Source organism: Cricetulus griseus, assembly GCF_003668045.3.
Source record: "Cricetulus griseus strain 17A/GY chromosome 1 unlocalized genomic scaffold, alternate assembly CriGri-PICRH-1.0 chr1_1, whole genome shotgun sequence".
Classification (NCBI taxonomy): Eukaryota; Metazoa; Chordata; class Mammalia; order Rodentia; family Cricetidae; genus Cricetulus; species Cricetulus griseus.
Genome location: NW_023276807.1, coordinates 80,551,296 through 80,578,905, shown reverse-complemented (window position 1 = coordinate 80,578,905; position 27,610 = coordinate 80,551,296). Strand labels below are relative to the sequence as shown.

General features: G+C 37.0%; 1 protein-coding gene across 2 annotated transcripts in view; it reads left to right on the top strand.

The window, feature by feature from the left end:
* The first annotated feature begins 848 nt into the window (after window positions 1–848).
* The window catches only part of Fancl (FA complementation group L), a 61,993-nt gene continuing 35,231 nt past the window's right edge, over window positions 849–27,610 (top strand). The window contains exons 1-5 of one of the 2 annotated variants that reach the window (XM_027387994.2): window positions 849–991; window positions 7,967–8,025; window positions 16,712–16,772; window positions 19,748–19,804; window positions 21,745–21,845. In XM_027387994.2, the coding sequence (XP_027243795.1) occupies window positions 896–991; window positions 7,967–8,025; window positions 16,712–16,772; window positions 19,748–19,804; window positions 21,745–21,845 (374 nt within the window). In that variant the 5' untranslated portion in view covers window positions 849–895. Of the gene's footprint in view, window positions 992–7,966; window positions 8,026–16,711; window positions 16,773–19,105; window positions 19,138–19,747; window positions 19,805–21,744; window positions 21,846–27,610 lie in introns of those variants that run through there. The other variant, XM_035452360.1, reaches the window with a different exon arrangement.

Below are 27,610 nucleotides of genomic sequence, written 5' to 3'. Positions count from 1 at the left end.
TAATAAAAACCCATAGACAGATACTGGGGTTCAAACTGAAGATCAGAAAAGTAAAGCACCTGGCCACTGGCTCTTACCTTAGGCTGAAAGGGCTGTTCTGTCCTCAGAGTGGCTGGAGAATAAATCTCTGAGACTGAATCCTGAATGCCCTGCTCTTATCTTTTATAGGTCTCTAGAGCTGGGATTAAAGGCGTGGGATAGATACCAAGTGCTGAGATTTCCTTTGTGTGAGTTGTTTCTTTTTAGACTGATTCACTCTAAAGTAATCCTGGGTGGCCTTGAACTCACAGAGACCCAGCTGCCTTTGTCTCCAGAGTCAGGATTAAAGGTGTGTGCTTATCACTTCCTAGCTTCTATGGCTAACTAGTGTGGCTGGTGGAATTAAAGGTGAGTATCACCATTGCTTGGCTCTAAGCACCCAAAATACCGTGACAAATTCTGTCAAACAAATTCTGTATTGAATATACTACAATTTATTTACATATGCCGCTGGTTGAAGGGTATATTAGGGTATGCTAGCGATTCAGGGAACACAAGAACAAGACAGAAGGCGAGCCAGGTTGATGTAAAAGGCAGTATGCTACATGCACACTATAGAAGCTCTCTCAGGGGAGGAAAGTTGGCTCTTGGAGTTGCAGCAGTTTTCAGTAAAATCAGAGGAGGATTTTGTTGTTTTTGTTTTCTCAGAGCCAGGGCCAGAATAATCCTGATGACTCAGACCCAAGGCGTTGAGAGTGCACTTCTTCCCCTCTTTTGGACTACCTGGCCCAGATGAACAGGGCAGAGCAGCGGGAGCCAGCACCGCTGGGAGGAGCCACACTCTTCCCGCCAATGCGGATGCCCGCCCCCTCCCTCCGCGCACACTGCGCGTGTGCGGCGGCCATTCCTGCGCGCCATGGCAGAGGGAGATGCTAACCTGTTGCGCTACTTCCCGCTGCTGCTTCCTCGGAACCGGGAGAAAACTGTGTATGAGGGATTCATTTCGGCTCAGGTACCCTGCGGGGTCATGGTCTCGCGCCTGAGCCTGTCACTCGCGGCGCAGCCTAAACCCGGCCTCCCTGGCGGGCTTGGGCCAGCCAGGAGAACCAGCGCTCAGGCACTGCGCTTGCGCAGTCGCTGTGGGCGGTGCCGGTGCCGGCGGGAGGGCGGAGCGGCTCGCTGGTGGCTTGCCAGAGTTTGACAAGGGGCAGTTTCCTTTGCTGAGCCCCTCCCTGACTTCTGTTACTACACTCAGGATTTTGAATTTTACAGAGCACTCTGGGTCCAATATTAAGTAGAACTTAAGAAGAAACAGTCCAAAAAAAAAAGCATCATTTAATAGTTGAAATCAAATCCTGGGAAATTTAGAGAACCCAGATACCTCTGCTGCGATGGCATCAGATAACCTAGAAACTTTGTGTATTAAAAAAAAAACAAAACAAACAAACAAAAAAATGAAACAAAAACTTATTTCCTGCTTCTCCATGCTATAACAAATACGATAGTTTTGGATTTCGAGTATGGACTTTCCCTCTACATATTAAACTCAACTGTGTGTAACTTTACCCTTAGTGACAGGAGTCATTAGTTACCATGTGTGTTGAGGTCTCCTAAAAACACAGTCTCTAGAATACTGAGCACATTTTCAAGTCTGTTTCAGGGTGAAACTTTGATGCATCCCTAAGCATTACAGGAAGTTAAGAAAATGTGTGACTAGTGAACATACAGGAAGCTTGTGCTTCTTACTGTGTTTTCAAAACCATGTGAACAAAAAAGACTTTATATTTTGTAATAGTAGAAGGAAAATGTGTTATCCATCTTTTATTGCTTAATTGTTGAAATAGCCAGTTAAACTGTTTCTCACTCTCTTTCACAGAGACATTCATAAAAGTTCAAGGTTTGTGACATGTGAGGTGTTGGAGGTTGAACCTGTAGCCATTCACATGCCAGGCAAGGGCTTGACAGGACAGACAGACCAAGTGTTGTACATCACTTGTGTATCTGCAGTAGCACTTTAGGAAATAGTTGCAGCCATCAGATTCCACTAGAAACAAGTTAGCCTTTGATGTAGGTAATTTCTAATTTTTATATTCTGTTAAGTCTTGAACACTGCCTAAAATATACCCAGCAAAACTGGCTCCTCAAGGGTGCCATTGTGGTTGGTCCTGTATGCACATTTCCTTACCTTTTGAGATTAAATCATAGACATAGTTCTTGCTTCTTTATCTCCAAATAATTTAGCATTCATTTATAAAGACAAGGGTCCACTCAGACCTAACTTCAGTACAGTTACTAAAACTGCTATCTGGTGTGAATTTCATAGGTGAATTTAATTATTATCTCTTTATTTTGGAGAAGTTTTAAGTCTGTTTTTATTAACGTGAATTTTTATTTTTAAGCCTTTAGTTTATTAGATCTGATATTTTCTCACCATTAAATTCTGGTAATGCATTTGGGTAGGGTCACCTCAGAAAGAGTGCTGTGTTCCCCTCAAGGCATAGGAAGTCACCTGCTCCCAATGTTGATAGTCGTAGCATCCATTACCAGACTAGAGTGACTTCTCCCAGATAGTCTTTTGTAATTACCAAGTACTTTTTGGTGAGGTTCTTTGGGCCATTACACATTCACATGCATATCATAGAGTCTCAATCCTTGGCTCTTGGCTCCAGTCAGCCAGTAATAGTGATTGATGCCAAATGTACCATGCCATTTCCATCACCCTCATGCCTTTTCCATCACTTTATGGATTGGTACTTTGCTATAAGGAATAGCTTTCCCATCTTATTTCTTTTTGACTGACTGTGTTTGTGACTTGTTACTTCCCTTATTTTGTTTGCACTGTCCCAAATTAGCTAGTGACAGCACATTTTCTAAGTTTCTAAGGTGTTGCCTTTCATATTGCGTTTTCCTCATCTTGCTGTTTTAAGTCTCTTGGAGATGCTTATAGTGTTTCCTCACTATCTTCTGGAGTTTATATAATTTCTACTTGTAGTTCTTCATTCAGGGTTAGTTAAATAGAAATATTTCTGAATTTCCTACTTTCAGTCTTTGTTACAGCTTTTAGTTTTGCTAAAATAAAATACTCACTGTGGAAGTTATGGATACATTTTGGGGGCCTTAAGAATCAGTTTTTATGTGAATAAATTATTTGTGAATAGATAAAAGGTGTGTTCTCTATTCCTAGGCTCTTTCCTCTTGAATGAGCCTTGGTAGTTTGTGTTAGTCAAGGAATTACTTTCATCTGGGTTTCTGAATTTATGGGCTTAAATTATTTATGATATTTCCCCCTCTCTGTCTGTGTTCTCTCTCTCTCTCTCTCTCTCTCTCTCTCTCTCGTTATCGTGTGTGTGTGTGTGTGTGTGTGTGTGTGTGTGTGTGTGTGTGTGTGTGTGTAGGAGGCCAGAGGTTTACTTTGGATGTTTGCCTCATTAGCTCTTCACATTACTTATTATAGTAGGTCTCTTGTTCTGGACTTGCTAATTCTAGCCAGTCTAATTAGGCATCTTGTCCCTGAGGTCTTTTGTGTTTACCTGGCAAGAACTGGTTTTGTAGGCAGCGTTTTTCTGGGTTCCCGGGATCCAAACTTCAGTCCTAAGGCTCCTGGCACCTGTGACTCTTTCAGTTGATGCCCTTAGGGCTTGTGCTGCAGCCCTCATACTGATTACCTCTTGCTGCTTCATGTTTCTAACCCTTAAAATAACATACTAATTATCCATTTCTGCAGATCATGGATTCCGAAACACCTTGGTGGGTGAGTCCTGATCAGGGTCTCTTATGAACTTCCAATAAAGATGCTTGCCAGGACTTTGACTACCTGAAAGTTAAATAGTGGCAGAGAAGCTACTTTCAAGATTACTCACACAGCTATTGGCCAGAGGCCTCTGTTACTGATCTTATAATGTGTGTGAATGTCACCATAAGATGGCAGCTAGTTCCCCTGGAGTCTATAATTTATCCAGCTTTTGTATTTGGTCTCATGACTTTTCACTCCACTGTGGCCTTATTTTTCTTCTTTGGATGCCTAATATGTTTGTTAGTATGCCCACCATGGATGTTTTTTTGTTGTAAGAAGTGGTTGTTATTTGAGGAGAGTCTAACTGTTTTGGGCTTCCTTTTATTTTTGTTAAACATGAACAGAGGTTAATTTGGCTGTACAAGTGAAGCAGTACTTTTCTGTGTGCTGTATTTAATGACTCTTATGTTACAAGATTTCGACTTTGCCTGCTTGGATTATTGCAGGATTGAGGGGGTTGGAAGATTCCTTTGTAGACTAGACTGGGGAGTTCTGTGGTAGAACCTGTGCTTGTGTGTGAATCCATGGATTCAGCCCTAAGCTTCCTCCTTCCAAAACAAGATTGGTTTTCATAGTATATGTTTATGTCTCCTAGCTTTCAGTTCTTCCTCTAAAAACTTATTTAAAAATTTTTTTCCTTTAAAATCACATTGCTTATTTTGTGTGTGTGCATGTGCATTTGTGAATGTACATGCATATGTATGTGTATGCATATATGTGTGTATGTGCATATATGTTTGTACATGTTTGCATGTGTGTGTATGTCCATGTGTGTATATATCCATTTATACCGGTACATGTATTCTACAGTGTGTAATCTGGAGGTCAAAGGATAATAGGGAAGTGGTTCACTCTTTCATCTTAGGAGTCACAGGGTGGAACTGACTCAGGCTTCATGGCATTTTCCTTTACCCCTGAGTCATCTGTTTGACCCCTTCTTGTTAGTTTTAAATTCTGATGTTTTTTCAGACTAGATTATTATGACTCATTTTTCCTCATGAAAACGTGTCCATTTTAGTGTGGTGACTTGCAGAATGTGGAGTTAGGCTATGACTGTAAATACTCTTCTCAGTGTCTCCTATTGTGTGTGTATTGGACTTTCACTGGTGCTTTCAACCTCATCCTTTTTTTTTTTTTTTTTTTTTTTTTCATGGTCATTTGGCATTTTTCTTGCTTTGACTCCACTGTTAAGAACTTTTGTTTTACTGTGTTTTTTTCCTTCAGCATGTTTGAACTTACTCTCTCGTCTCAATGTCTTTTTGATTTGTTTAATTTCCTTTCTGAGTTTAGTCAATGAGTCCATTGCTTCTTTCAGTTTCTGGTCTTGGCTTTCAGACATCTTAGACTTGAGATGTTCATTTCCTGACACTCTAGTCCTTGTTCTAATTGGTGTGTTCCTGGATTCTGCCATCACCTGAGACACTTTACTTCTCACTGTCTGTCTATGTGCTGCAACACTTTTGGGTTGGGGGGGTGTCACAGATACTTGAGTTTGTGAGCGTTTTGCTGTTTGCAATAGTTTGTGAAATTTCTGATTCAAGAACACCCTCTTCTGTTGGTGATGGAAAGTGCAGTTTATTTTAATGAATTAATTTTTTTGGGGGGAAGGGTGATATATGGTGGGCTCTTATTTCTGTTATAAGAGCTTAAGTTTTCCACTGTTATTTTTTTTTCTTTGTAATGAACAGTTTTTTTTCCTGCTCTGAAAAAATGTTTCAGACATTTGGACTCTTTCTTTTTTCCTTTTTTAAAAGCAGTGTCTCAACATGTGGCCTAGGCAAGCCTCAAATTCATGATGCTCCCTGTCACCTTTCTGAGTGCTAAGACAAAGTATGGCCATCCATTGCCTCCTCTACTTGAGCATTTGGTACATATTAAGTCTCATATTTATTGTCATTGCTCCGTTCTCCCAGAATCTTTGTTATTTTTGCAATTGCCCACAATCCCCTCAATGTTTTGCCTATGTTTTTTTTTTTTTTGATAATACTCCTAATAAATACTCTCATTGTTGTTGGAACACCAGAAGAAGCTCTACTTGAAAGTGATTTTCCTCCCTTCTACAAATAATTACAAATTTATTGTGTTCTATAACTTCTGATTGTCAACCTTTTTTTTTTTTTTGGTCATTTTATTTGCTTATGCTATCAATCACTCTAGTTTTCTGATGGGATGTGTCAGGACATACAGATTTCGATAATTCTGTAGTTATGTTGTCTGGAAGCTTGAAAATTTTGCTTCTTGAGAAATATTAGTACTATTTAGTTGATTTAGCTACAGAAAGTCTATTTTTGCATACTTTCTTGAAAAAACCAAGTATTGACCCACTTATGATACTTGACCTTTTACAGTGTCTGGATTTCACAAATCTGGGACTTTGAATTTTATTCTTTCAGGTAGAGGAGAATTGCTTTCATGTGCATTGTGCATTTCATATCGTTCTTAGACCTGTTCGTGTGTGTGTGTGTGTGTGTGTGTGTGTGTGTGTGTGTGTATGTGTGGCTATGAAGTTAGGCTAGAGTTACTACATAATACCTTTTAGTGCTTTAATGAAATAGTGAATTATTGTTACCCGACCTTTTGAAAAGGTCAGTAGTACATTTTGTTTCTTTTTTTTAAAGGACATTTAAATGTAATGAAAGTCAGAACTGTAATATTACCATGAAAGTAAAGGTTATGGGGTTCATTTAATTGTGTTCCTCTGTTTTTGAATCTGCTTTGAGGGAGTCTGTTAAAATTCCACATGGTAATTGTTTTTCAAGAATTTTATTACTCTTTTCATTTTACATTGTTGGAGTAAAAGATTACATTTCTGTTTGTCTTGTCCTGCTTACTTTTGCTCAGGTTTCACATGTATCTTCCCATTTAAGTTACAAAGTTTAAACTGATTACCTATTCACTTTTGAAAGAAAGTAAAATCAAATATACTTTTCAGAGAACACACTTTCCTTTCTTTTGAGAAAAAAATTTTATAACTAGTGAATTTTTAGATTTAAAAAGTTAACATAGTACTTATTTATAGAATGTTCACTATATAAATTGTTCCAGAATATATGTGTGTGTGTGTGTGTGTGTGTGCGCGCGCGCTGCTACACATATCTTCTTTGGTGTGTTTATCTATGTGGTATTACACATATATGCATGTGTATGCACACTCATGAACATGTGTAGATTGCAGAAGACATTGGCTGTCCTGCTCTGTCATTCTCTGCTTTTTTTTTTTTTTTTTTTTTTTTTTTTTTTCCGGTTTTTCGAGGCAGGGTTTCTTTGTGGCTTTGGAGGCTGTCCTGGAACTAGCTCTTGTAGACCAGGCTGGTCTTGAACTCACAGAGGTCCACCTGCCTCTGCCTCCCAAGTGCTGGGATTAAAGGCGAGTACCACCACTACCCGGCCCATTCTCTGCTATTTTGAGACATGGTCTCTTATTGAGCTTAGTTCTAGGCTGGAGGCCAGCAAATCCAAGATATCCTTCTGTATCCATGTACACAGCACTGGGGTTACAGGCTTTTTATGTGGGTGCTGGGATTTGAACTTAGATATTCATGCTTATGCAGCAAGCTGCTTGCCTGCTGATACATCTTTCCAGCCCCTAAAATAATCTGTTATTTCTAAACACTGAAGTTATATAACACTATATTTTTATTTTGTTAAAACATAGAAATTGCAAACTTGAAATATGAATATATTATACATTCATTATTTTATATTGTCATTTTTTTCACCATCCATATCAACTTAATGCAATATTCTATTTTGGTGAATTGAATTTATACTTTAAGAAATAATTTTTGTGTGTGTTTGTTAACAATTTCATAGTATTTCTTTTCCTTATTTCTTTTTCTTTAAAAATCCAGGTCCTAGCCGGGCATTGGTGGTGCACACCTTTAATCTCAGCACCGGGAGGCAGAGGCAGGCGGATCTCTTTGAGTTTGAGGCCAGCCTGGTCTCCAGAGCGAGTGCCAGGATAGGCTCCAAAGCTACACAGAGAAACCCTGTCTCGAAAAACCAAAATAAATAAATACATAAATAAATACATAAATAAATAAATGACAATCCAGGTCCTACCTTAATGCTGTTTGATTTCCCATAGGTTGCTTATGTTATTCAGTATAAAAATTTTAGCTAAACTTTGCATTATTTATAAATATAGGACAGTATGTTTTGTCTGAAGTAAATTTGCACTTTTCTTTTCCACAGGGAAGTGACTTCCACCTCCGAATAGTGCTGCCTAAAGATCTGCAACTGAAGAAGGCAAGGTGATGTGGTGTTTGCTTTTATACCTGTGTTAGTGGAACAGGTGGTCTGATATCAGATGGTTCTGCCTGAGGTGCTTATCATCATACTGCCAGTATCCCCCAAAGACTCCTGGTTCTTCCAAACCAGTTTGTCATTTGTGAATCACTGCCAGGTTACTTTTCAAATTTAAGACATCAATTCTCTATTTGTTTTTATTGAAAGCAATAAACAACAATTGTGTATACTTCCCTAACAAGTTCTGAGTAGGAATGTCTTTTTTATCTTATTTTATTTTTTGTTTGTTTTTCAAGACATGGTTTCTCTGTGTAGCTCTGGCTGTCCTGGAACTCACTCTGTAGACCAGGCTGGCCTTGAAATCACAGAGATTCACCTGCCTCTGCCTCCTGATTAAAGTGCTGGGATTAAAGGCATGAACCATCACTTCCTAGCCCCTGAGTAGGAATTTAAGGGGGCAATAAAAAGGACTAGAAGACTTACTCAGCTTTCCAGTGATATTTATTGCACATGCATAGTCTAATAATTTGGGAAGAACCATTCTGTCATTTTGGTCCAGGTATATAGTGTGAGCAAAATTGACTGTTGCAGAAACAGCTATTCAGAAGGTAGGTTACAAATCCAAGTCCTGCTTTTCAGTGTCTGTGAGTAAAGAAAAAGAAACCAGAGCTGTTTAAGAGTAGAAACACAAGGATTTTATGACTGATCACAACTAGAGGTTGTGTTGGGTTTTATAGTGAATGACTGAGGAAAAAGGAAACTCAAGATTATTAATTGCTGTGTAGAAAGGTAGATACCAAAGGGTTATGAAATTCTGAAGATGATATGTACTTAAGCAGCCTAATTCATTGAGGAGAAAATACAGCAAGGATAAGCTAGGGAACACCACAATAAAGGTATAATTAATAAGAGACCAAGTTGGTGTCAAGGGATGGGAAGCATATTGGTAAGAATGCTGCTGATGGAGGGACAATTGCAAAGACTGCTTTGCTACTAACAGAGGTGATGGTGTGGGTATGGAGTTTAACACAGAGTGGAGGGAATAGTGGTGGGCTAGAAAGAATGTAGTTTGGAAAACCCAGACTTTATTTACTTCTTTATTTTCATTGACTTATTTTTGGGTTTTCAAGACACGGTTTCTCTCTATGGTCTTGTCTATCCTGGAACTCTCTCTGTAGATCAGGCTGACCTCCAATGTTGTTTTAATTTTGGCACAGTGGCTGCACCTTAATATAATGCTATTTCAACCAGCAATTGCTGCTCTGCAGTTTACAGCTGTTCCTGGTGGTAATTCTGTTTTCTCAGTCACCACTCCTGGTTTTTGTACTAAAGGTAGCTTTAACTAAATCTCTGTTGTTGTACTATTTATAAGTAAGGCTCCAGATTCAAAGGCTGGTGGAAGACCTGTGAACTCAGAGTGGCTGTGTAGCAACTAGCTAACCTTCTGTCCTTGTTGGAGTCTCCAGAATACCTGTACTTCTGTTCCAAAAATCCCTTTCTGCTAGATTGTGTGTCCCTCTATCTCTTTTGGATGCCTTCTGATGCTTTATGATTACTTCCTGTCAACTAGTTGCTAACTCAGCCTTCGAGCTTAACGTTAATTTATTTATCAACATAAATGCAAACTCGTGGTTTGCATAGTGTAATCAAATGTCCCCTAACATTTCCCCCTTTTTGTATAAATAAAAAGGAGTAAAACTATATATAATAAGAACAGTTATCAAGTAAGAATTACATTCACAATGTCCAGGCCATTTTTATTTGGCAAATTCAGAGAAACTACTGTATTATCTATCCTATCTTGGTGAGTCCAATGTTTCGTACCTAATTTACAAAACTGACTTTTATTAGCAACCCCAAACTATCATTTTAGACCTTAAAACATTTTCTCAGCTAAACAATTTAAGTTTTTATGTCTCTCAACCCATACACCCTATACTTCTTTTGTGTTTTTTTTTTTCTGAATTTGGTAACAAAGAAAACTATAATTATCATATCTTCAACCCCACCAGCGACCCAAGGAAGATAAAATATTACCTGAATAAACAGGAAGAGTAGAAGAAATAACTTCTTAAACTATAGAAATGACAGAAGTAGCTTGCTGCCTGGACAATCACCTAAAGTTCCTCTGCAACATTGGGGCATACTTCTTCAGCTTGCAGCCTAAAATATCTGACAGACTTTTCTGTGAAATAGGAAATTTGAAGGACTGTGCTACCTTGTCTTGTCAAAGTTTAGCACTTACTTTTTTGTGTGTCTTGCTCATCCAATTTGGATGACATACTGTCACCAGTTCAGGCAAGGACTGTTTCTTTGCCCAGTGGCTAACTTTGCCACAATGAAAACAAACTCCATATGGAGGATCTTTGATGCCTATCACCCTTTTTTGAAGTAAACTGGTTCTTTGAGGAGCAGATGTATTTCACTGTTATGAAAAGCCTTAGGTTATTAAACATCTTAAATGACATATTCTCTAGGTCTCTGAAGTGTTGAAGACCACCTGTCTATCTAAAATATATCTCTGTTTAATCTTGAAAACATACCTAACATAACTAAACTTTGATTATTATAGGTGACTAACAGCTAACTTCTATTTCTTAATTATACATTATATTTTTAAATGGGTTGCTTAGGTACAACCTTGAACAAGAGTAGAAACTTATATACAGTCTAACAAAAATAACCTTAAATTTGTATAAATATACAAAATATGTTAAACAAGAGTAGGGACATATATAAAGTGTATTCTAACAAATATAACAAATTTCTATCAATATAAAACAATTCATATCAATGTAAAATATTTGAGATTAATAGTTGCTTTTTAGTTTAAAGTAGGTACTTTATCCTTTTTATATCCCCCCTTTTTTTTTCTTTCAGAAAGAGACCTTTGAATCTAACCTCCCTGCTTAGTTTCCTTCCTTACCATGACCAGTAACAGTTTGCAACCAACCCCCCTCCACAAATGATGACAAACATTCATAACCCACTGAATGACCAAAAACCACACATCTCACCTCTTAGGAATGTAGGAGTCATATTCTTAAATTTAGTACTTGTTGTCTGGGGGTGACTTCATCTTTAGCGAACCCTGAGTAAAGTGAGATAATGTTCAAGTCCTGGGAAAACTAGGTGTAACACTGGTTCTTCAGTCTGTGTGTAATGGGAAAGTACAGGACTTATCTGAAGTCCTGGCTGGGATAGTATGTGAGGCTAGACTATCCTAGACAACTGCCTTGAAATTGTTTTGAGCAGTTTATAGTTCAAAACTGGTCTTTGGGTCGTGTTTGTCAGCTTATCGGTGTTACTACAATCCGGGGAGAAACATCATTGTGGGGCCCCATAATCCTTTGGACAACTTCACAGGTCACTGGTAGGCATGGTCATGGTTCGCTGCAGAAAACTTAAAACATTTTAAAAATCATATGCAGCAGATCTCAGAAAGGTGAAAGCACCACAATTTGTTAAGCATATCTGGGGTACACAAACTTAATTCCTAGTTACCTGCTTCAGACTCAAGCCCTAAATCACATGCAGGAAACTAGGTGAAGTCTATTTCTAGAATTAGTTAGTACTCTATATGACCATTAATATCACAATAGAAAATTCAAATATATATGTATATATTAATCTTCTAAATTTTGTGATAGTATTTATAATTTAAGAAAAACTAGTAAAGAGTAAAAGTAAAACCAAAGGATTATGAGAATAATGGCAATAGAATAATCCCTTAATTTGGGTTTGTCTTTTGTCCCATACTGGGTGTCTCTTCTGACATAAGACAGAGATTTTAGATTTTCCTTTAACAGGAATGCTTGGGTTTAGAGAAGGAATGAGACATGCTCCAACTCCAAAGGCAACTTTGATTTTTAACTGAATTTGGACCACAAAAAGACCATTTGTCTTTTAATTTTGTAGAGAACAGCAGAAACAAACATTTGGGAAAATTTGTGAAATCTTATCTTGTTGGAAATGTGCTATATTGTTAGGCCAGTTTTACTCCTTTTTTTGATGGGGGGGCATTTTTCTCTGTCTGAATCATCTTTAAGATGTCTCATTTGTCAAGTGGTCTTCAGATTCCTTAGGTGGATGTCTTTATTCTCCTGGAAAGACAAAAGCAAAAACAAAAACAACAAAAAAAAAAACACCTCTTTCCAACTCTAACATTGGGGAGTTCCTTTTCATTAGGTTATATTTTTGTTAAGGCAAAATGTTTTTTGGCAACAGAAAAAGTGTTATCTTTTAATAGTAAAACATTACAGTTAGTTTGGATTCAGTGACCAAGCCATTTGATGAACTGTTGCCTCTCCTAATCAAGAGGTCTCTCCTGTCTTAATCTAATTTTTATCAATCTTTATGGTATCCATAGCTTTTCTTTACTAAGGAAATAAAAGCAAAACCTCTTCCCCAATGCAATACAAATCCTGGTTTCCATTCTGAGGTCAACACATCTTTAAAATTTATAGGCTGATTTAATTCAGCAGTTTTTCTATCATCCATTATCTCTCTGCAGCTGTTCCTTTTTCATTAGCGTTTAAAAAATTAAAGTCACTAAAACACTGTATAATCTATATCTGTTTTTTTAACCTCTTTCTGTTTATTACGAATAGCTGTTAAAGTACAGTTACATCTTTCTATAACTGCTTGTCCTGTATGATTTTGTCAAATAACTGTAATATGTTTTATGTTTTAACATGTAAAAGCTTTTATTTTACTAGAGATATGTGCTAGAGCATTGACAGTCTTAATTTGTACAGTTTCCCCCATAATGGCCATGACTTTTAATAAATGAATTACAGAATCAGCCTTTTCAGAACTTAAAGCCCATTAAAATCCTGAATATATATCTATGGTATGCTGCACATACTTTAATTTTCCAAACTCTGCAAAATCAAACACATTCTTTTGCAAAATTTCATTTCTTTGAGTACCCTTTGGGTTACTTCCTGCAGTAAAATAGTTTGTTTATAAAAATAACAAGTAGAACATTCTCGTCTAATTGCTTTGGCTCATTGCCAAGTGATAGAAAAAACATCTTCACTCTATGCTGGTTAAAATGGTGTTTCTAATGAAACTCTGAGGCTTTTCACACATTTCCTACCAATAATTCATCAATTTCATCATTACCTTGTGCCTGATATCCCTTTATGGGACCTGGTATGTGTTATTTACATTTACTTGTTATAGTTGAATAAATAATAAAGTTAATTCTGAATTATCCGTAATAAATTCAGCAGTTTCAATATGTAAAAATCTCTTTCTGCATATTGAAAGTCAAGAGCTATATAAAGAGGTTCTGGAAAATCTAATAATGCCATGAGAATATCATGTAATTCTGATTTCTGAGCTGAATCATAAGGACTTTGATCCACTTAATTTTCCAGATTTGTATCCTGCCTTTCATGATTTATTTGCATCAGTATAGAATGTAGGAGCTCCAGAAATTGATGTTCTTTTTATTATATAAAGGAGAATCTAATTAGTTCTTTTTATAAACTGAAGTCTCTTGTTTTTGTGTTAATTGTTGTGAATCTCTCCCAAGAAAACTGCAAGCTCTTTACCAGTGTTCATTTTTTTTCTATAATGAGGCAATTTCAGCATTAATAAAAGGTACTATAATTTCTGCTGGGTCTGTTCTTGCTAGTTGATGAAATCTCAATTTTATTTTCATAGTCAATTCAGAAACCTTTTGGAGTAAATAATTATTGTTACAATCTCTCCTGAAATTTTTATTTTATCTGCTGAAGCTGTTCTGTTTTCCACAGCAGTGTGGTTTTTAACAACAGTCATTAAGTCTTTTAATTGCTCTGTGGAGATGTTTAATCAATGCTGACAGGGAATGATTGAAGCAAATTTGACACTGGGACCTGTGAGAGGCCCACTGAGGTGCTTCCTGATGGTAAAGGGTTAATTAAGTTGCCTGTCTTATGCTGGTCTGCATTCACTAGTTCATTGTCAGCCTTTGCCACACCTTCAACATATTTCAGAAGGCTTGGGGTTATGTTTGGATTATCATTAGAAAAAATATTGTTTCTAGGAATACCTTGCCTACAATCCCTTTTTAGATGACCTAGCTTACCAAAATTAAAGCATCTGAATGTTTGGGACAGGGTTGAAGAATCAGGAAAGAGTTCTTTTCTAATTATCATATGAAGTATTAGATCCAATATCAGTTATATTTTCGATCCACTCATCTATGGATGCTGATCTTGATTTTAAAGGCCTAATTACCCTTTTTGATTCTGAATTAATATTTGTCTAACATCTTGATCTAATATCATTCTGTTTGCAGCTCTGGTCAATATTTGAAAAAAAAAATCAGTGAAGGCTTCTTTTGGGCATTGCATAATTTTAATAAATGACTCAGACTCTTTCCTGATTCTTCAACTTTGCTCCAAGCATTCAAAGCTGTTATGTGGCATACAACCAAGGTGTTATCAACAAATATAGACTGTCTTTGCAAATCCACATACTGGCCCTCACCTAGAGGTCTTGAGAAATTTCATGACCTCTAGCCCTATTTCATTGTTCTAGGACCCTAGCTTCCTCTTTTCACTATGTTTTCCATTGTAACTGAGGACCAGCTTCCAATACTGCTGTAAGTAAATCTTTTAGTATTTTGGAATAATTTTGTTCTATGTGATCATGAATTTAACAGCTATGTCACAAATGGTGAGTGTATATAATATGAAATGACTGATTCCTTCAATCTCTTAAAAACCTATTATTTCTACAGTATTCCAGTTAACTTCTGCATCATCTTGAGGATGCCTAATATCTGGATGTCATTCTTGTATGTTAACTGGATAAATTAAGGTTGATGTTCTAATAACCTTAGGCCATGCTCTTCAGTTTCATAATGCATTACCGCCATAGGTTCTGCTCTGAAGTCAAGTATTTTCATTAGTAAGTCTTTCTAAAGTTTGTATCTCATGAATCAAATTTTTCTTATTTTCATTGGTTAAGGCTTGTACCTCATCAGTCAAATTTCATTTGACACAGTTATCAAACTTAAAATTCTTTTTTGTTAAGAATTAAATCTTAATTAAAATCAGTATTAGGTCAATCCCAGCTAAGTTGTTTCTTCTCTCATTAAATTTTCTATTTTCAAACCATTCATACTAGTGCAATACAGAGTCCTAGTGCCTTGTATTGTGATGTTACCCATTCTTAATGTGGGAAAGATTTCCTTTTTAATATTATTTACCTCTCCTCCAGAAGACTCCCTAGGTATCTTGCCAATTCTGCTGACTTCTCGTTGTTAGTGTGTGGTTTCAGTGATGAACTCAAGCCCTTCCTGCAATTTCCAAATGCAAACCTGCTTTCTGGAGTCCCAGCAAGTAGCAGCTGCTTGCTGTCAGTGCTTGCAGGAAAAGACCCAGGAGGCCACTGTGGAAGAACTGGCTGGCATTGACCCCTTTGTCCCTGTAGTTGTGCCCTATGTTGGTTGCCAAATGTTTTCATTTCAGCACAGTGGTGCTCTGCCTTCATCTAATATTATTTCAACCATCAATTGCAGCAGCCTTGCTATTTAGGGCAGGGTTTGATCCCACAGGTACTGGCCCTGATGTTACCACTAAAGGTAGATTTAACTAAATCTCCATCTTTCTATTTATGAATATGGCTAGAGATTCAAAAGCTGGGGTGTAAACCTGTAAGCTCAGAGAGACTGAGTTGCAACTGGCTAACCCTTTCTCATTTCTGGCATCTCTGCCAAACCAGAAAAAGCTACATCACTCCAAACCCCTCCCTACTACTTCCTGTGTCTCCCTATCTCTTCCAGATGCCCTCTTATAGTCTATGATTACTTTTTGACAACTAGTTACTAACTCAGCTTCCTGATGAAGGTTAATTTTACTTAATCAATGGGAATCCAAACTTGGGTTCATAATGTGATTGAATATCCCCCAACACTCCATCTCAGAGATCCCCCTGCCTCTGACTCTCAAGCACTACAATCAAATGTGTGCAACATCATGCTGGCCCATTTACTTATTTTTATTTTATGTATTTAAGTGTCTTGTTTGTGTATATTTCTGTGAAACATGTGAATGCCTATTGAGATAGGTGAGGGCCTTGTTTCCATTGGAACTGAAGTTATGAACAGTTATGCATTGCCATGTGTGTCCTTAGAATCTAACTTGAATCTTCAGGAAGAGCAATCAGTGCTCTTGGCGACCCTAAAGTCAGACTTTCTACATCTAGATAATTAAAGTAATTCCTTAAGAAGATTACTGACCTACCCATATTGTGTGCCAGTTGTGGTGAGCTAGAGGTGATGAACTTATCAACATCTATATAATTAAAGTATCTGTTCAGTTATAGTAATCTAGAATTTGGAGAATATGTTGTACATAGGCTTTTTCAGGTACAAATTTGATATATTATGTTCCAAACTATGTATTATATATGCCTACTATGATGAAGCATCTACTTCAATGGAATTTTTATTTGGACATATTATAGTTTAGTTTAGAAAAGATGTATTATTAGTATGCTGCTTACTAATACCTATTGTCTGTATTTGAAGTGATGAGACTTTCTGCTTTAAGAGTGGTTAGTAATTTTATTTACTTGTCAGAATTATGCTTATATGATTTTTGACTATATGTACATGTTAGCATACAAATACATTTTTCTCCTTGTAATTGGAAACAATGAATAAGCTATTTTTTCCTGTTAAAATTTTAGATTACTGTGTAGCTGGCAACTGAAAAATATACTTAATGAATACCGTCAAATAGTCCAACAGGTAAGTCTGTTAAAAGTCTTATGCTTTAAAATAAGGATAGATATTACTATCTTTACTATTTAAAGCCCTGATTTGTACACATTCTGGTTTATTAGTTGCTGTGTTTTAAAGCTTTCAAGTGTTTTAAAGATTGTGTATTACATAGAGTGTTTTCTGGAATCCTCAGCAAATGTCAAAGCATCATGGGGCTTTGATATTATTTGCAGACTTGAGACTTTATGTTTTCAAATGTGGTCACCCTATTCATATGCATTTCCTTGTTGATTTGTCTGCTGAAGTTGCAGAGTGGTGATAGAAAAAAAAAAATCTGAACCTAGACTGTGCATGGCAATAAGGATTTGTAGTTCTAGTTTATAAGAAGAAAGGTGAAAAGGAAGTCACTTAGGTCCCTGTGACCTTTCATAAAGAGAGGAGCCAAGGGTGGCTAAGGAGAGAGCTCAGGAGCATTAAGTTAGTTATTCTTAGTGCTTGGTGTACCCTATCTGAAAAGTCATTCCAAGATTATAGAAACATTGTAAAAGAAATTATTACTGAAATAAATGAAAATTATGCAATGTCTCTTCCAGAAAAATGTTAGTAGAATTGCACTTGTTTTAATGATCTTTTCATTTGTGTGATTTTCCGGGGTTTCCGTATTACATTCTGTGTCAAAGATATGTTATTGTGATAATGGGCAAGGATGCTAACTCTCTATGAAGTGTCACTGAGTCACAGAGGAGAGTGGGAGATGAATTGCTTGACTAGAAGAGTAAACTGTTGTGCTAGTATTATAAGCTCAGTATTGCTGTAACGGAATGTTGAGACTGTCTTTACTATCTTTACCCTGCTCCCTCATTCTTATGACTAATATATATTGTGCATGGAAGTTTAAGAACAAGTCCATTGAGTCATTTGAATAGCCTGAGAAATGTGCTCAGAGAGCTAAGCAAACAGTGAAACAAATACCTCACTCCCTTTGGCTCATTCTGAAAGAAGAGTCCTAAAGTTGCCATCACTTACTTTCCCACTGCCTTCCAGCTGGTCAGGGACAACTCCACATTCAATTTTTTCTTTCTTTCCAAGGTTCAGTAGAATGTTACTAATTATCTCTTCTACTACTTTGGGTAAATGTGACCCAAGCAGTCAACAAACTTTTTATAAAGCTTGTTCAGGTTTCATGAACAACCAAGCCTGTCAGTTGTGCTTCTCTGTTCTGACAGCAGCACCTAAAGAGGCATATATGAAGGACACATGGGTGTGGATGCACCAGTAAAACTCATTATAAAACAAGGTATTGAGTTGGGTTCAGCAGCTGGCCTATGGATTATATGGGGCTTTGATACAAGTTGTTCCATGTAGAAACAGCAGTGGTTAAAGTTTTACTCTACAGGCATGTGTCCCACCAGAGCCATGTTATATGAATGATTTGGCTGCATATACTGTTCAAATATCTTAATTTTCTCTTCTGAAAATGTGAAACAAGTTTACATTTAGCATTGTCTAGAACATTGTAGGGCTGATGCAATGTGTCACAATGCAAAACAGAAACACAAAGCAAGCAGTATTTTTTTGTTTGTTTGTTTAAAGCAGAAAAATGTTGTAGTGGTCTAAGAAAACATTCTAAGATGTGGCCATTTATTATATAGTTGTTTTAAGAATAAAGAATTTTGTAGAAATAGAACACCAGATCTCTGAAATATTCATTCTGTTTTATAGGGGATAGCCATTTTTGCCATTTTATTATAATAGGTTTTATTTTAGTGGATGTTTCTCCTTTTAAATTAGGATGACTTAGCTGTGAAAGAATGAAAATGGCCATCCATGCTCTTAAAGGTCAAGAAACAAAGTATATGCCATTATTAATATATCTAGTTAACACATTAACTAGATGTCTTAATTAGGGGTTCTTTTGCTGTAAAGAGACACCATGGCAATGGAAACCCTTATAATGGAGAACACTTAAATGGGTTGCTTTGCATACAATTCAGAGGTTCAGTCCGTTATCATCATGGTGGGACATGGTGTGCAGTCAGACATGGTGCTGGAGAATTAACTAATAGTCCTACATCTTGCAGGCAACAGGAAGTAGTCTTAGACACTGGGCAGTATCTTGAGCATATATGAGAACTCAAAGCCTGCCTCCACAGTGACATACTTCCTCCAACAAGACTACACATACTTAAAGAAGGCCACACCTCCTAACAGTGCCACTCTCTTTGGGGGCCATTTTCTTTCAAACCACCACACTAGATTTTAGAAGTTAGAATTTTATATTTTATGTTCCTCTTTCCATTCACATATCTTTACTTTGCCCTTCCCTTTCTTTTAAAATAATGCTTTTCTGTATTTGTTAGATCTTTCAATGATGAATACTGAAGGAATGAAGGCAAGTGTGCAGTTTTAATTGAATTCGTCCACAATTCACTACTTTTCACCCAAATAGACTTGGGGGAAGTCCTGGTTAGTTTTAATCAACTTGACTGACACAAACTTGAGCTATTGGGAAGAGGAAGCTCAGTTGAGAACTTGTTTTCATCAGATGGCCTGTCGGCAGGTTGGTAGAACATTTCCTTGTAGTGATTGCTGTGGAAGGCAATCACTGTGATGATACCACCTGTGGCAGGTAGTCCTGGGTGATAGAAGAAAGCAAGCTGAGCAAGCCCCAGGGGCAAGGCTTTAAGCAGTGCTCTACTATGGTCTCTGCTTTCAGTTCTTACCTCTAGTCCCTGGCTGTCAAGATGGACTACAGCTGTAAGCTGAAATAAGCCTTTTCCTCCTCAAGTTGCTTTTGGTCATGGTGTTTATCACAATAGTAGAAAGTAAACTAAGGCAGAAGTCTTAGTTACTCTTTCAAATGAAATTGGTAGGAATAGAAGTGATGACTAATTAATACTATTAAGATTTAGATGTAGCTAATCCTTTGTCCACATTCATTGCATTTTCAATGAATGGAGCATTCATTTCATGAGTTATTAACTGAAAATGTTTCGATTTAGAGAATGAAGCAGTCTCCTGATCTAGTGAGCTTTATGATGGAGTTGAAGATGATTTTGGTAAGATTTTTTTCCCAACAATGTTTTGTACTAAGTCTTGGTTGTTTCTGAAACTTTTTAGTGATATGTGTCTGTGTATTGGTGTTTGCATGTGTGCACATGTGTGAGGGCATATGAACCTGGATCTTCATGTATGTGGACATACTCGACTGTGAGTTTCCTTGATTGTGTTCCACCTTATCTTTGAGGTGGTGTCTCTCACTAATCTGATGCTTGTTGATTTGGCTAACTTGGCAGACTATTGAACCCCAGAGATCTTCCAGTCTCTCCATCCCCAGACCTGAGATTATGGGCATATGCTTTTATGTCTGGCCTTTTCATATGGGTGACGGGAATTGAAGTCAGATCCTTTTGCTTGCATGAGATAGTCATACTTAATGACATAGTATAAAATGTAATTAATTTTTTATACAAATACAGATTCCTGAAGAGCTTTTTCAATATGAACAAAAGAGGTGGTTATAGTGAATAACCTGAGTTGATGACCTAACATCAACATTTTATCAATCATATTGCTTGCCCAAAATTTTTGGAAGAGATTATATAGTATTTCAACAGGAAATCCTAGAGGTTGTACCAATTCTTTATAAATATATCTCTGTATATATCTTTAGCTAAGTGCTTTCTGCATGCTTCCAAATATTTAATTAGGGATGGCTCATTAGGTACAGGCACTTGGCATGTAGGCCTGGCAACCTGGGTTCAAGCCCAGAACTCCCATAAAGGTGTAAAGAGAGGACCAACCTCACGAAGTTGTCCTTGGATGTTCACATGTGTTCAAACTTACCAAATTATACCAAAGACCACAGATAGGAACTTTAAAAGAGTAAGGCAAAGAAACATTTGTTTCATATTGCCTTGATATTTGAGAAAAATTTGGAAATTTTCTCCTGTTTATTACATTTTTAATATGCAAATATAAGAACATGGAGCCAGAACAAGACTGTATCCCATTACACTCTTATTGGATTGTAAATTATGGCTCTATTGGTCATTTAATTTTCAAGAAACATTTATTAATTTCAGCTAATGTAAGACCATCTCATTGATCTTTGACTTACAGTACTTTGTTTTGTATGTTTGTGCTGTGTTTCTGAATCCAAATGAGATTCTGTATTCTACCTTTCTTCATAAATTATAGTCAAAGTTGGTGATTTTTTTACTGTTTAAGATAATGTACCTAGAAATGTGAGAATACCTAATTTATTTCTGAGGCCATGTTCTTACTGACAGTGTACTAAGTTCACAGTGATGGCCTGGAAAGTGGTGCTCACATGAAGTCAGTAGCTATGGAATCTGTGCATGAAGGTTTGTAAATTTCTTGTAGTATTTTGTAGTAATATCTAGGCATGTTTATTTTTAAATATTGAAAATGGTGAATGTTTGAAGAAAACTTTGTGAGGTGGATTATTTTATTTCCACCTATTTTAAAACCAAACCAGGACCTGGAGAAATGGCTCAGAGGTTAAGAGCACTGACTGCTCTTCCAGAGGACCAGGGTTCAATTCCCAGCACCCACATGGTAGCTCACAACTGTCTATAATTCCAGTTCCAGGGGACCTGACACACATGATAAAACAAAACAACAGCAACAACATCAATAAAAACCACTAATGCATATAAAATATAACAGTGAGTCTAAATAATTTGTCTAAACCAGGAAAGGTTAAAGTCTGGATTTCAACCTCTGTAAAACCTGTTTAGAATGTTCATTACTCTTCTGGTAGCTATTTTCCAGTTTCCCTAGATTATTCCATAGAGACTCTGGTGCTGTGCCTGGTGTTGTCCACAACACTTTGAACAGTAACAACAAAACATACCAGTACCTGGTTTTTCTATAAAAATAGCATACACCTTTGTTACGAAATTTGGTTTTGTAATCAGTTACTAATTCTTTCTTTAGAATTCCATAGCCAATTAAAATCTTTTTCTTCCAACAGGAAGCTGCTTTAAAGCGTAGACGAGAGTTGTGTGTACAACCGCCTTCTCGAGGTTTCTGCACCGACCTTCTGAATGAGATAGGAGCTGTTGGTTGGGATAAGTATGTCTATTTAAAAATATATCTTAGAAATGCTTTTGGTTTACACAGTACAGCTTTCTGTGTTTCTAGTTGTTGCAGCTTAGTTTGGTGCCAGCTTTTACTTGGTGTTTTGGTGTAAAGTGTCTAATCCTGATCCTGATTGTTGCTGTCAGTTACAGATGGGAGTATTGTGAAATATTAACTTGAAAAGCTTCATGTGATTTGAAAGAATGACATTTGATTTGATTAATAAGATTTATTTAATAGGAATTTTCATTAGTTGTGCCTAACAGTATTCTAAATGTAGTACATGTTTCATGTTTAAAGGTAATGCTGTGTGTTAGGTTGATGATCAGTGAGTAGAGTTATTACTCTGTGAGCGTGAAAACTATGAAAGTTCTGAGTTGGTAGATTAGATAACATAGAACAAGTTGGCCAGCTAGACTAGCCTAATCAGTGACCTTTGACCACAAAGGAGTACCTCTTCCTCAATAAGTAATGTAGAGAGCTATTGAAGAAGAAATAGAGCATTGACATCTGGCTTCCATAGCATGTACACACGTATGTACATATGCCTACATAACACACACACACACACACACACACACACACTATAATACTAATAAATGTGAATCAAAATGGAAAATGGCAGGTGTTTTGGTATGTTTGTGATTGTGTTGTATACATAGCTACATTTGACTGTTTTAGTTTTGCTTTCCAAAATTTAAATATCCATATATATTTTAAATGCTTTTGTATTTTCAGCAGCAAATATTGCTTTCTCTGAAGAAAATAATGAATAATGAAATTTAAAGGCAGGGTGGGTGTCATGTCATACCTTTAATCCCAGCACTTGGAAGGCAGAAGCAGATGTATCTCTGTGAGTTCCAGGACAGCCAGGGTTATGCTGAGAGACCCCGTTTCAAACATGCAGGGGGGGGGTGGTGGTGTCTGAATTAAAAGAAATTCAGTACATGGAAATGTAAATTGTTAAAAACTTCATCCATACATCACCTTGAAAAAATTGTCTGGGAATTTCCCTGATTTTCAGCTGCTGAATTCAATTCTTAGTGTGGACATTACAAAAACATTATATTTTGTTAGTAAGTATATTATCAGCTTTCTGCTGGAGCTGAAGCCTCAGTGTGGACAGGCAGTTTTGTTCTCAGTTTGTACCTGCCACCAGATCTGCTTCAGCGTTTATTTATTATTTCACTTCAGGGTTCTTTATTACTAAGATAAATCAAAGGCTGACTTCAGCTATCACTTAGAGAGTGGAATTTTTCACCAGCAAGTTCTTCTGAATGTGTTTAAGATGTTTCATTATTCTTATGTGTGTTGCTTTTTAGCTGTTTTCTAAGTTGGCCTTTTGACCACTAATCTAAAGAAGCCAAACATCAAATAGCATTTTAAGAAAAAACAAAGAGTCCATCATAGGTAGAAAACATAATTCGATCTCTCCTCCAGCCTAGCAAGATGTCTGAAGGAAAGAAAGTCAAGGGGAAGAAGGTGACCTTGGCTCTCACCATTGTGAAGAAACAGGAGGCCAAAAAGGTAGTGAATCCTCTATTTGAGACAAGGCACTGTGCAGGACATCCAGCCCAAAAGAGGTCTCACACACTTCCTCAAATGCAAAGGGATGTCCTCTGTAAGCAGCTTAGCATATCCCCTGCCATTAACCAGTTCCCCCCAGCCCTGGACCAGCAAACTGCTACCCAGCTGCTTATGCTTGCCCATAGCTACAGGCCAGAGAAAAGCAGGAGAAGCATTAAAGTCTGCTGACCCGTGATGGCAAGATGAGAAGAAAGCTGCTAGCAAAGGGAATGTTCTAACTAAGAGACCACAAGTCCTTCGAGCAGTGGTCAGTACAGTCACCACCTTGGTAGAGAACAAGAAGGCTCAGTTGGTGGTGACTACCCACAACACAGACCCTGTTAAACTGGTGGTCTTCCTGCCTGCCCTTGTGTCATAAGATGGGGTTCCCCTACTACATCACCAGGGAAAGGGTGGCTGATCCCCAGGAAGACATGCACCACTGTTGCCTTCACACAGGTCGACTCAGAAGACAACTAAGCTGGTGGAAGCTATTAGGATCAATTACAATGACAGCTAAGATTAGATCTGCCACCACTGGGGAGGGAATGCCCTGGGTCCTAAATCAAAATGGCTCACATTGGCAAGGTGGAAAAAGCAAAGGCCAAAGAACTTGCTATTGAACTGGGTCAAATGTACACTCCTAAGTTTTCCGTGAATAAATATATTTACAAAATTTGAAAAGGAAGCATATTTCCTTTAGTAAATTGACACCATAACCACACACAAAGTGTATCCCAAGTTATCTTCATGTAAATTTGTTTTCAGAGGCAGGAAGAATGCAAACCATTTATTACTGTTAGAAGAAAGAGCCTGGTCCTTTGTGTCCAGCTTCTAGTTCTGATCCTTAAAAATCTTTACTTAGAACAGTTTTCCCTCTTATCCACAAATCATTACTTTACTTTCTGTGCTGGATTTGAGTGGAGCATAAATCTTTTAGGGTACTTCTGTGTATAGATGGGTTGGTCATTATTTCAGACATGTATCTTATCTTAATTTTGTGTAACTGCTTAACTACATTGTCTTCTTGGCTAATAGTGACTGCATATAGATCTGTACTTAGGAGCCTTGCAACTTCTACATTGGTCTCTTGCCAAAAACTACAAGTTTAACATCCAGTTATTAAAACTTTACTGAAATCATTATAGCAAGTAATAGTGTTTCAGAATAGCTGGACTGCTGAAGTATGTATAATAGAATTATTTGTTCTTGCTTCCATAGGATGCAGCAGTCTGCCTAATAATCTTTTGCTGCATGTTGGAAAGTGTGAATAAACAGAATCGAGACTCAGGGTAACACTTTCCATCCCTCACAAGATTTCTTCTGCTAGACAGATAAAAATGGGAAGAGATTGCTGTAGGGCATGGTTGAGATCAGAGTGGGTTGTTCCATGAGTTGGCTGGCCTGATTGCTTCCCTTTGTCTTCTCTTTAAAGCAAGAGCCAAGCATATTTGATGGCACTTTTTCCATTGGTGAATCCTAGTCTCTCAATTCTTTCTTTCTACATGATCAATTTTCATCTCTATTAAAGTCCATTTTTGCCAAGAATTCATCTATTTCTTGCTTGCATTCTTTTTAAGAGTCACATTTCATGGGTTCTCATTGAAATCTTGGGGGGTATTCATTTAGATTTCATCTCATCCCAGCTCTAAATTCTAATTAATCTCCCCTTGCTCTAATGGGCTTTCTGGATATTCTTTGTCTTTTAGTAGCTATCTCCTGATTTTTCTTTTTAAACCTTGTTTGCTCAAGGATTTATCAGAGGAAAAGCTAGTAAACTGTTAGATAAAGTTCTCTGGACTTGCCATTTTCAATATTCCAACTCTCCAAGTCCATTATATTTATCTCTAATCCTCAGTAGATTAGACTGCCAAAAGTGCTCTTAAAGATTTTGTCTTTGTTTTTGTGTTTTATTGTTTCTTTGGCCACTTAATCTTTGGCTCTTTATCTGGGCCCTTTGCCCAGATTTTTTTCTCTTGTGGTATACAGTCTTCAAATCCTGGTTGCCTTAGCAATTCTTTGATGCCTCCCACCCCCTCCCCATTTTTCAAGCTACATAACTGAGTTGTTTAGAGAAGATTTGGTCCCTAGTATGTTAGTCCATTTTAGCTAGAAATGGATTTTACATCTAGCTCTAAATGTTCTGATGATATTAATGACTGCTTGAAGTTTATTCATCAAATTAGGCTTTAGGTGTGTTAAATCTCTGTTCCTCAGTAGGATTTGAAATATATGTATCTTTTAAATAAAATTAATCATAATAATGGGGCACAGACGAGATTAAAAAACAAGTATTGAGATGCTATAGTAGCAATTCCAACTGAGGTCATGAAGGTGGCTTGGGCCTTTTGTACCCTGGAGTCAATCACTCTTTAGATATAAATGGTCAGGAAAGAGAGAAATCATTCAAGTTCATTATCAGATGCTTTCATGTTATGCTCTTAGTGTTGGGGATGTAGGAAAGGCTTGGCATAGACAGAGACAATGGTCTTTTTTTTTTTTTTGTATTACTGTTCTCTTGATAATGCATTTAAGACAGGTTTCCAAATGGATCTGAGACAACTGAGAGAAATCCTATATTGAAATTGATTGAAACATTGATGATAGCATAGAGTTTTGAATCACCGCATTTTTTAACACTCAGATATTATTTGTTTAATATGATTTAAAGCAATAAAGATACATAAGTGGCTTAAAATGCCACATAGAACAATTTAACATCTAGTGGAAGAGTCAGATTTCAACTAGATGATTACAGTAGCACTTAATTGTCACTGTGATAAGTACTGTAGAGTACAATTGTGGCATTTTGTGAGAGTCATCCCAATAAAGTTACTAAAGAAACAGTACAAAGTGTGGTCTTTATGGAATATGTGTTTTAAGAGATACATTGGAAATGTTGACTTTTCCTTTCACTTGTACACATTGTTCTGATATGGTGAAAAGAGATTAGATTTCTAACTTGCATGAAGATGGGAGGATGTAATTCTTCTGGCATATACCATTTGTTAAGGAATTTATCCTTAGACTAAAGTTGCTACATAGAAGACTGCCTGTTTCTTTTTTTCTTTCTTTCTTTCTTTCTTTTTTTTTTTTTGGTTTTCCGAGACAGGGTTTCTCTGTGGCTTTGTAGGCTGCCATGGAACTAGCTCTTGTAGACCAGGCTGGCCTGGAACTCACAGAGATCCGCCTGCCTCTGCCTCCCGAGTGCTGGGATTTAAGGTGTACGCCACCAACGCCTGGCGACTGCCTGTTTCTATTGTGTGCTTTTTATATTATTCTCAGGATAAAATCCAAGATAAACACTTTCATCCATATATATATATATATATATATATATATATATATATATATATATGGACAAATAAATTAAATTTCGGCATGTTGAGGATACTTCTGCCTGGAACTCTGTCACAAGACATTTTTGATATGGAAACTTCAATGACGTTCCCCCTAGGTAGAGAGATAGGCACATACTGAGGGTAAAGCTAGTCAAGTCTACCTTACCATGAGTAAAATGTCCGTTTGCAAAAGTACTACATCCTGGGAGATACTTTTACAATTCTGTTGCCTAGATTATGATAGATCACGATTTAGCTGTAGAGACCAGGATGAGTGAGTGATTCTGAGTACAGCTATTGCTGCTTGTAAAGAATTTGGATGGATTGCAAGAAACATGGAGTGAGATTTTTGTCAGCATTTATTCAACACCATCTATTATTTTTGTAATTCTTAGGTGTGGTCTACTAGAACTTGATAACATCAGGCTAGGTCCTACACACCCAGGCCGAAGCATGATTGTGCCGGCCCCTGTTAGATTGTCACCCTCTGAGGCCTTTTCTGAGCAGCCAGCCAGCTGTAATTTAAATTATCCCTTAAACTGATACACACAGTGATTTGTATGATTTAAATGCATTTTCAGAAATGTAAGATTTTTACACCATGTTAAAATAACTGTATTTTCCATATATTTGAATAAATAATCTTATAGATTAGCCAGTGTGAAATCTGATAAGAGAAAGAGCTTTTTATGGGTAATATATAACTTACTTTGTTTTTCAATTAAATAGTTGGCATTTCAGGTTTTTGTTTATTTGTCTTTGTTTTTAATTTTTAAAAACAGGATCTTATTCTACAGCCTAGGTTGGTGTTGAAGTTGAGAAGTAAGCCAAGTAGCCTTGAACACGGGGCAG